The sequence below is a fragment of the Austrofundulus limnaeus genome, unplaced genomic scaffold, assembly GCF_001266775.1.
Source record: "Austrofundulus limnaeus strain Quisiro unplaced genomic scaffold, Austrofundulus_limnaeus-1.0 Scaffold904, whole genome shotgun sequence".
In the NCBI taxonomy this organism is placed as follows: Eukaryota; Metazoa; Chordata; class Actinopteri; order Cyprinodontiformes; family Rivulidae; genus Austrofundulus; species Austrofundulus limnaeus.
The window spans coordinates 81,977-91,458 of record NW_013953306.1 but is presented as its reverse complement, the minus strand read 5'-3'; the positions used below and the strand labels follow the sequence as shown (position 1 = coordinate 91,458).

The 9,482-nt window shown below is 41.0% G+C and overlaps 1 protein-coding gene across 1 annotated transcript in view; it reads left to right on the top strand.

The window, feature by feature from the left end:
- The window catches only part of LOC106533198 (eukaryotic initiation factor 4A-I), a 7,465-nt gene extending 2,999 nt beyond the window's left edge, over positions 1–4,466 (top strand). The window contains exons 5-11 of the mRNA XM_014029439.1: positions 143–311; positions 1,201–1,310; positions 1,570–1,713; positions 1,787–1,924; positions 2,062–2,151; positions 2,601–2,680; positions 3,191–4,466. Of these exons, the coding sequence (XP_013884893.1) occupies positions 143–311; positions 1,201–1,310; positions 1,570–1,713; positions 1,787–1,924; positions 2,062–2,151; positions 2,601–2,680; positions 3,191–3,335 (876 nt within the window). The 3' untranslated portion in view covers positions 3,336–4,466. The remainder of the gene's footprint in view (positions 1–142; positions 312–1,200; positions 1,311–1,569; positions 1,714–1,786; positions 1,925–2,061; positions 2,152–2,600; positions 2,681–3,190) is intronic.
- The last annotated feature ends 5,016 nt before the right edge of the window (positions 4,467–9,482 follow it).

Here is a 9,482-nt window from a genome sequence, read left to right as displayed (position 1 = left end):
GTGTGTGTGTGTGTGTGTGTGTGTGTGTGTGTGTGTGTGTGTGTGTGTGTGTGATGGAAATAGAATAAATTCTGTCAATATAAACTGCATAAAGACACAAGTTGGGGTGTGTCTTGTTAAATCGTGTTTTGTGTGTGTGTAGATCCAGAAGGTGGTGCTGGCTCTGGGTGACTACATGGGTGCCAGTTGTTACGCTTGTATYGGAGGAACCAGCATCCGCAGTGAGGTCCAGAAGCTTCAGGCAGAAGCCCCTCACATTGTGGTGGGAACCCCGGGCCGAGTCTTTGACATGTTGACTCGCAAAAACATCTGTAAGTGTATAAGAAGTGCTGAGTCATCAGGGGTGTTGTCSTTACATAAGTCTCAGTCAGCTTCCTGATTTTTGTCTGTACGTGAGAAATGAGTTCAGTCCAGCAGGCTCTGTGAACACACTGGGTTAAAGTGTTGAGGTGTCAGAGGTGGGCTGGACCCTGCAGAACAGGGGCTGCTGTATAATGATGATATCCATGCGTGTCAGCTGACTCTGGGAAACCCTGCTGTGGTGCTGCTCATGTTAGCGTTCTGCTGACTGAGTTTTCACAACAGCATGGACCCAGAGGTGTGATCATACATTCATGGTTCTGAGCACAGCACTCTCTAACTCAAATGTTACTTTTCTATAGAAAGTTTGACAAAAGTCACCAAAATCAGTTTAATTCAGAAACTAACCATATTTAAAATGTATTTAAAACACTACCACGAACACCCAGTGTCCTCTTTTAGGTCGTGTTAAAGATGTGCTCATGCAGCTTTCCTGCAGATCCTTAAAGTCTTAAAAGGCTTTGAATTCATCAATCCAAACAYAAGGCCTTAAGTTCTTCAATCAATCATATAAATGTTAACACATTGTAAATAGGATGACTGTAACTCTGACTGTTTTAATTTTTGTCATTTGTCTTTATTGTGAAATTAGTCTTAAATTTGATTTCACTTGGCATTAAAGTCTTAAAGTCTTAATTTTAACTTTGCTTAAAGTGTAGTAACGCTGTCATTGTCACTTACCCTGTTTTAACAAATGAGTGTGCAGAAGTCCCAGCCCAGTAGATGAAACTGTTTCAGTGGACTTGTTTCCACACTGCTTGCGAAAACCTTGGTTTGACATTTGGTTTCATTTTCTTTGAGTCTCTTACATCATTTAATTAATCTTATTTTCCCCTCCAGCTCCTAAGTACATCAAAATGTTTGTGCTGGATGAGGCTGATGAAATGCTGAGTCGAGGATTCAAGGACCAGATCTATGAGATCTTCCAGAAGCTGTCGACCAGCATACAGGTGAGACTGAAAGTGTGAAGGAAGTGGGCTGGCTCCCTCACCTGCTTAGTTTGTATACTGTATGTGGAGGAAAGGTTTGTCTTTGCATCGTTCTGTGCCTAGACCATAAATGAAGAAACATTTATTAAACAATTTGAATACAAATTTAAAAAAAATTACTTATGTGTCCCCAGAAACCCTTAAATGATCTCATCTCTGTCCTGAAAAGGTCACTCGTGTTKTCCTATAAACTCATCTTGGTTTGGTTTTGTGTCTAAAGGTGGTCCTGCTGTCGGCCACAATGCCAGCTGACGTCTTGGAGGTCACAAAGAAATTCATGCGAGACCCGATCCGGATCCTTGTGAAGAAGGAGGAGCTGACCCTTGAGGGTATTCGCCAGTTTTACATAAACGTGGAGAAAGAGGTAAATCAGTTAGTGTTGGGTTAATGTGATGTTTAGGGGATGGTGTTGTGAGTCTGCCTTGCTGTGTTCACAGGAGTGGAAACTGGACACGTTATGTGATTTGTATGAAACCCTGACTATCACACAAGCTGTCATCTTCATCAACACGAGAAGGAAAGTGGACTGGCTGACTGAGAAGATGCACGCTAGAGACTTCACTGTTTCTGCTCTGGTGAGGAGCTGTCCTGCTCTTTAGTTCCTGCTGTGCGTTAGGTTCAGACAGACTGATGAGAAAACTGCAGCTCAGAGCAGAAACATTCACACTGCTCTGTTGGTTCCAGTTTTTAACCCACATCTGGTCTTTTCCAGCATGGTGACATGGACCAGAAAGAACGGGATCTGATCATGAGGGAGTTCCGATCCGGTTCCAGTAGAGTCCTCATCACCACTGATCTGCTGGTAAGCTAACGTTCATACATCACTGTGTACCAGGGGTGTAACACGTGTGGCTCTGCTGTGCACTCAGCTCCTCCTGGGAGCTTCATATGTGATTTTAAAAGGAGGTGGTCTCATCAGCCCCTTACCAAGCTGTACTGATGGGTACATGCAAACCAAACAGGTTTTTACACCTCTTGTATATTCATGTCCTCAATGAATGTTGTAGTTGGTCCAGGGTTCCCTCTCCTTGCCTCTGCTGTGTTGGTGAAGGATTGAATGTTCCTTGGTACATTACTACCCTGCCCTCCACTGTAGCTTGGTTTAAATCCTTGACTCACAACTAAATGGCAGGTTACACTCTCTCATTGAGATATATTTGTTTAATTGTTAATAATGATGTAAATATCTGACCTTGGAAAGCAATAATTGTATGTTACTAGCTACTTGACTCAGTCCCTGTGTTCCCTCAGGCCAGAGGCATTGATGTCCAGCAGGTGTCCCTTGTTATCAACTATGACCTGCCTACTAACAGAGAAAACTACATCCACAGGTAATCCTCTCTTGTCTCTAGTAACTCCAGGTATATGTTAATGCCACTCATTCAGGGGTGGGAATGTCACTGAGCTGCAGCTTTTATTCAGAGTTACTTCAGGGAGGCATTTCTTCAAGTTGAGGCTTAATGAATCAGGATTGTGACGATTTTTAAAAATGTAAAGGGGTCCTCTGGGTTCATTCTGGTTCTTCTGTTTAAAATAAAATAGAAACTGCCTTTATTGTCCCATATGGGGAAATTCAGGTGTAATTGCAGCAGCAGATGCATACATCAGTCCACAGAAACAGTATATTGCTATGTGACATTATCAATTGTAGCAATAATAGAATTAAAGATGGTAACAATAAAAATAAACATAGATCAAAATTATGATGTGCAGTGGTATTTCTTTTTTTCCTCCAGTACAAGTTTAAAAGATCTGTAATATTTTAACGTCTTTTACAACCTTGGATAWAAAGGTGGTGTATAATTCATGTTGGTCTGACTGAAGTTGTTTTTCTTCCTCAGAATTGGTCGAGGTGGTCGTTTTGGCAGGAAGGGCGTGGCCATCAACATGGTGACTGAAGATGACAAACGGACCCTCAGAGACATTGAGACTTTCTACAACACCACGGTTGAAGAGATGCCTATGAATGTGGCAGATCTCATCTAGATTCCACATGCTCTTTATGCCCCATTCTGCTTATTTTAGAAGTAAAGTCTTTTTAACTTCATGTTCTGATCTTATGTTTAATCTCTTCTCTCTCACACACATACACACACACACACACTCTTGAAATTGTTGTTGCTTATCTTGGAATGACTGCTTACTGAACAGCTTCATCTGTCAAATCAACCTTGTGTCAACCAGAACAGCCTTTAAGACTAAATTGAACAGTTCCTCCTTGATTAAAGGACTCATTGAGTTTATTTGGCTCGGTTGATAAATAAGTATCTTCCTGGACTGAGTGTTGGCAAACTGCAGCATGCACAGGACCTCCCAACATCTGTCACCAAGGCAGCAGTCCTGTTGAGTTTTGTGCATGTGGAGAAGAAAACCCATGTGAAATGTGTCGTGGCAGAAGCATTTTACATGTTTAGAGCTCTGACAGGAAACATGTCCAGCTCTGAATACCCAATGATAATTTAGAAATTAAAGTGTACTCCAGTAGATGAAATACTAAAGTGGGGCTAATGTCCTTATTGAATCCATGTCCGAGGTCTAGAATAGTTAGGCTCCCTGGTGGTAAACACTTTCCTCAGCTGTGGCCGGTGACATGCTGGCAGCATCACAGCTCAACTGTAGTTTAATACCAGGCTTTGTACAGCTGGGAGGTGTTGGATTTGACCAGATGAGTATTTATGGACTTCAGTAAACTTTCTCATTCATGATCATGTTTGAAGAAAGCTGTTCTGGGAGCATGTGAAGCTTATTTACCACGGACTTGTATATTCAGAAGATGTGGTTTACCGTGTTGAGGTCTGAAAGGTTCCCCTCAGCTCCAGACTGCCTGGTGGGATTTTCAGCCTCATGCCTTTTTGTTTGTTTGTTTTTGTTTTCTTACTTTTTGAAAAGGGTGGTGGCAAGTGATTAAAAAAAGACCAAACTACAAAATGAAATTGTCATTTTTAGCATATCGATATAAAAAAGCATTTCTTAGACTGAAGGTCTCCCCCTCCTCTCCCCCAGCCTCTAACACAGGATGTTGACCTTTTGAGACAGTGCATCAAGTTTTCTACATTGGTTTCTGTAAAGTATTTATTTCAATGGTCTTTAAAACAAATAAAGGTTTTTCATTTTTAACTGTGTAAACTTGCTTCTCATTGAATAGTTCTTTTCTCTTTTAGTTTAATAAAATAAACAGGAGGGGTTGGGCCTGTAGCCAACCTGTCAGGAGACACTGACATTTTAGTTTCAGATGTGGCTGAAGTGAAATGACTTCATTTTATAAAAAGAATAAAGCTGAATGATCAACTTCAGTGATTATAGATATAAATATTTCATTGTTTCAGTTTAGAACATGCAGGCAGGTAATTTGCACCACAGCATGGAGGTGGGGGGTGGGGGTGTTTGTATGAGTCCCATGTTTTAAAACCCTGTGTAAGCAGCTTCATGTGTCATTCACATGCTGCATCACTGTTTCTTGCTCCATGTTTACAGGTTTGACCACCAGATGTAACCAGACTTTAGTTCTTATTGTACCACCCAGGGTGACCACTACATTATTCTGATTCCTTACACACCAGATACTACAGCCAAAGGTGGCTGTAGTTCCATCTTAACGCTACATGTGATCCTCAGTCATTTGTCATTTGGGATTGGCACTGGCACACCTGCCACCCATCTTATCTCCACTCTTTGATGTTCTCAGACAATCAAGCCATTTCTGTGACCTCTGCACCTGTCCACAGGCATTCTGGTCCACTCCTCATGAACAAAGAGCTCCAGATGTTTCAGCCCCCTCCACATGTTCAACAAGACTTCGATCAGGGCTCAGAAGGACAAATGTCTTGAACTTACATAGCATCTTATGAAGTCCACATGGACCCCAAAGGCACCACACATTACATATTCACACACTGATGATGATAAGCTACATTGTAGCCACAGCTGCTCTGGGAAACACTGACAGAGGTGGGGCTGCCATGCATTGGTGCCATCGGACCCTCTGACTACCATCAGTAGGCAAGTGGGACTGAGACAGCTGAAAGGGGAGGGGGAGGGGGGGTGTCTAACCAGCAACCTACTCCCTTAACCAGTCCACCACAGCCACCCCAAGTCAGAACAGTCCAATTTTTAGTTTTAGCTGTGTTTTGGGTCGTTACCCTGTTGGACCCATAATCTRTGACAGAGACCAAGCTTTCTGACATCCAGGAAGCCTTGATAGTCTTGAGATTATATTGTACCCTGCACAGATTGGAGATCACCTGTGTTAGAGCAGAGCAGAACTAAGCCTCCTGTTTCACTGTAGGTACAGGCTTCTTGTCTTTGTTTCATGTTTAAACTATGTTTACCTGCWGCTCCTCAGACAGAAGCAGTCTCCTGGTCTCCTACCTTTAGTTCRTAGACTTCTTTGAAGCCTTAAACAATTCACAGTAAGGTATGATCTTTTTATCCCACATCTATAACATTTTCAACAACCTTTGAAAAGATAACTTCACCTTAACATTAACAATTGAAATGAACCAAAAGCAGACAGGAGAAATTAGGCAGTAAGACGAAAGTGATCTCTGCACGAGTGATTCGTTAGCAGGGAGAACATGGAGGGCAGTGGGCTTATAGAGGCACAGCTCTCATTGCACTGACCATGGGTGAAGGAAGTGATGCCATTTTCAACAATTCCTCTTGAAGGCAACACCAGCTTGTAAAACCTAAGTGTGTGCACCTCCACCACGGTTCTGGCTCATGCGGCTGACGAGCTGTGACTGGTGGAACAAAGTCCTGCTAGCTGCTGACTGGCTCTGACAGTATGAGATTTTATTCTGTTCTCTAAAGTTTCACCTTGTTTGTCCCAGGTGAGCTGCAGCTCTGGTACACGTTCTTTACAACAACCCCAACATGGCCTGAACCCTGCAGTAAAATGAACTTTTTGAGAATTCCTATGCACAACCGCTGCTCCAAAAAGTATTGTTAAAAAAAATTCAAACTTTTTTTTTGCCAGTCGGCTCTGAAAGTGAAATTCATTATATAATACATATTACATGSAGAGTGAAGTATTTCAGRCTATTATTTCTTCTATTTTTGATACAGGGTTGCCACATCTTGGTTAACATCAAATTCAAGGACCTTCCAGAACCAATTTCCAGACCAGAAATGATCTGCTACTGCTGAATGTGTTACCAATAAACAATTTTAATAAATACAAATTCAATAGCAAAAATGAACAGCGTACACGTTGTTGGGTCAGAATCAATGAAAKAAAGTGGATTAAATTTATTAAGTACTGCTAATACTCATATCCACAAGACCTGGGAATGTTTAGTGAAGGCAAGATGAGGTTTTGTTGAAGCCTTAAAGCAAATGTGTTGAAAAATGATTCATTTCTTGAAGCGTTGACTTCTTGAAGCGTTGACTTCTTGAAGCGTTGACTCGATGACTGACTCGGCTGCAAGAAGATTGCACGCGTGGTGCACATCATGCTACGCACACAACACATCAACTGTTGGCCTACAAACAGGAAACAGGAGTGCAGTGCTACACAAAAAAATAATGACATGTTGACAGTGATTATTCATGTGAAATTTCCATGAAATAAAGCCAAAAAATGAACTCAGTATTATTAGGTGAAGAAAAAAATTCTGTTGATTTCATTAAGATCATCTCATCACCCCAACAACAGCACATTCATCACTTACCAAAAACAAATCAGTGCAGTTTTCTAAATCTCACTGCCAATTTACTTACATGTATGAAATTTGTTTTGTCTTTTATTGTATCTTTTGTCTGTTCTTGTTTATGTTTTACCAAATCTTCACAGAAATGTGGATTCAGTGTTYTTTTCTGTCAGGTATCCACAGTGTCCTGACCTGATGGAAAAGACAATAATGTTTTCTCTCTTTGAACACGGTTGGATTATTGAGCTGCACAAGGCCTCTCGCAGCGTTCCGTTGCTGCTGAGGTTGGACGCAGTAAGACAGTTCTTTTAACCTTTTTAAAAGATCCCGAGGGTTATGGAACAAAAAAAAAAAATCAAGTGGTTGACCCAAAATCATTTCACCAGCTCTGAGCTGGAGGATCCAGTTGGCTGTCCAAGAAGACAAAGGAACATCCTCAACCTAAAGTAAGATMGCATCAGTGAGAAGGGCTTCAAGAACAGAAAACATCTTCAAAGACCTCATGGAAGAAAGTTTTATTCTCTGATGAGAAAAACATGTAAACTTGATGGTCCTGATCTAACATTACTGGCCTGACAAGGAGATCCCACCTGAGATGTTTTCTACACAGCACAGTGGAGGGCTCCATCATGATCTTCACTGGAACAATGGAGCTTCAGGTGCGCAGAAGTGTCAAACAGCAGCTGTGTGGAAATGTTGCAGGGGGTCTCCCTCAGGACTGAAGACCACCGTCTGTGTGGTAAAGAATGGGTTACCTCTAGTTAGTCACCTCTAGCCTCCTGGCTAGTGTCATGATGCTGAAATGAAGTTTTGAGGTTGAAGAATAGCTCAGCTACTCATTACTGAGTCCTTTTTTATGCAAAATTTATTTCTATTTTAGGGGATTTTTTGAGACATGGTCTCAAACTTTTGATCAGTTGATGAACAGCCTATGTCAGTGTACTTGTTTGCATTAAAATGCTGAATTGAGTTTTTTTGTCTCACTCCCATTTCTTCTTTCCATATTTAGAAACTCTTATAACCTTACAATGCAACAGTACATTTGATCTGGAGTATATAAGCTGTGGCTTTTCCCAGCATGTTTCTTTATATATGAAGGAAATATTATAGTGGTAACGTTTCTGTATTTGYAACAAAAAAGGACAAGAATCCAATAAAAACTATCAAGGACCATTACAGCAGATGTAATAACTGGATCCAAGAGCTACATTTAAGATTGTGGTTCCCAAACTTTTCAGCTTTTGACCCACAAAGTACCAGCAGCTGAGACCCGTGCCCCCAGCTGTTACCAGTTGATAAACATTGTTTTCACGTCAAATTAACAAGAGCATAGTAACATTATTTATTACGCTATTTTTTTGTCTATTTTAAGTACACTAATTTTATTATTTTGCAACAACAAAGGCAAAAAAATATGCTTAATTGTCTTTTTTTAGTGTAATTATTTCAGAAAAAATTTTCAGGACCCCACTATGGGTCCTGACCGGCTGACCCCAACTTTGGGAACCACTGGTCTAGTGGTCTAAATCATTGGTTCCCCAACCTTTTTAGACTTGTGAACACCCTGAGCCATTGTCATACCACTATTCTATTCAATTCAATTCGATTCAATTCAATTCAATTCAATTCAATTTATTCATATAGCACCTAGGCAGAACAACTGTTGTCTCAGGACACTGTACACGCACAAAAAAAAGAGAGAGAAAAAGAGAAAGAAATAATAAATCTAAAGAAGCCAGCAGACTGCGCCAAATCTTTACTTCATCACAGTCTCCCATCCTGAGCAGCACATTGGTGACAGTGAAGAGGAAAAACTCCCTGTTAACAGGAAGAAACCTCCAGCAGAACCAGAACCAGGCTCAGGACAGGCGGCCATCTGCCTCAACCGGCTGGGTTTGAGGACAGGAAAGAGACACAAACAAACACCAGGGGCCTCATGTGCAAAGACTTGTGTGGATTTCTTACTGAAACCTGATGTACGGTCAAATCCAGAAAACGGTGTACGCACAAAAAAATCCAGATGTATCAAACTGTGCGTACGCTGGAATCCACACACATTTCTTTGTACATCACAATTAACGTGGAACTGAGCGCAGGTAAGACACCTCCCCTGACACGMCTTCATTAACATATGTTAAACAGATGCTAATTACTTCCTGCATGTGTGGAGGACATGTTTGTTTGATCCCTGCTCAATCAGAAATGATTTCTAATGTCATAAAAATAATGAATTTAATATAAAGTGAGTGTGAAAAAAATCCTAAGTAAAAATAGGAATAAAATATGTTTATCATGCAAAGAACGAGCGATTGTGTGTCGGTGTGTGTGTGCGCGCAAACTGCTGTGTTGCGCAACCGGCTCATCGCTTTGAGCACAAGTTTATTACCATTACTGTAAGCACAAAGGAACTTAAATGTTCGGTAGAACATAGATCTTAGTTTATTTCATAGATGAAATGAAGAAACGAGTCTCTGCGTCTCAGTAG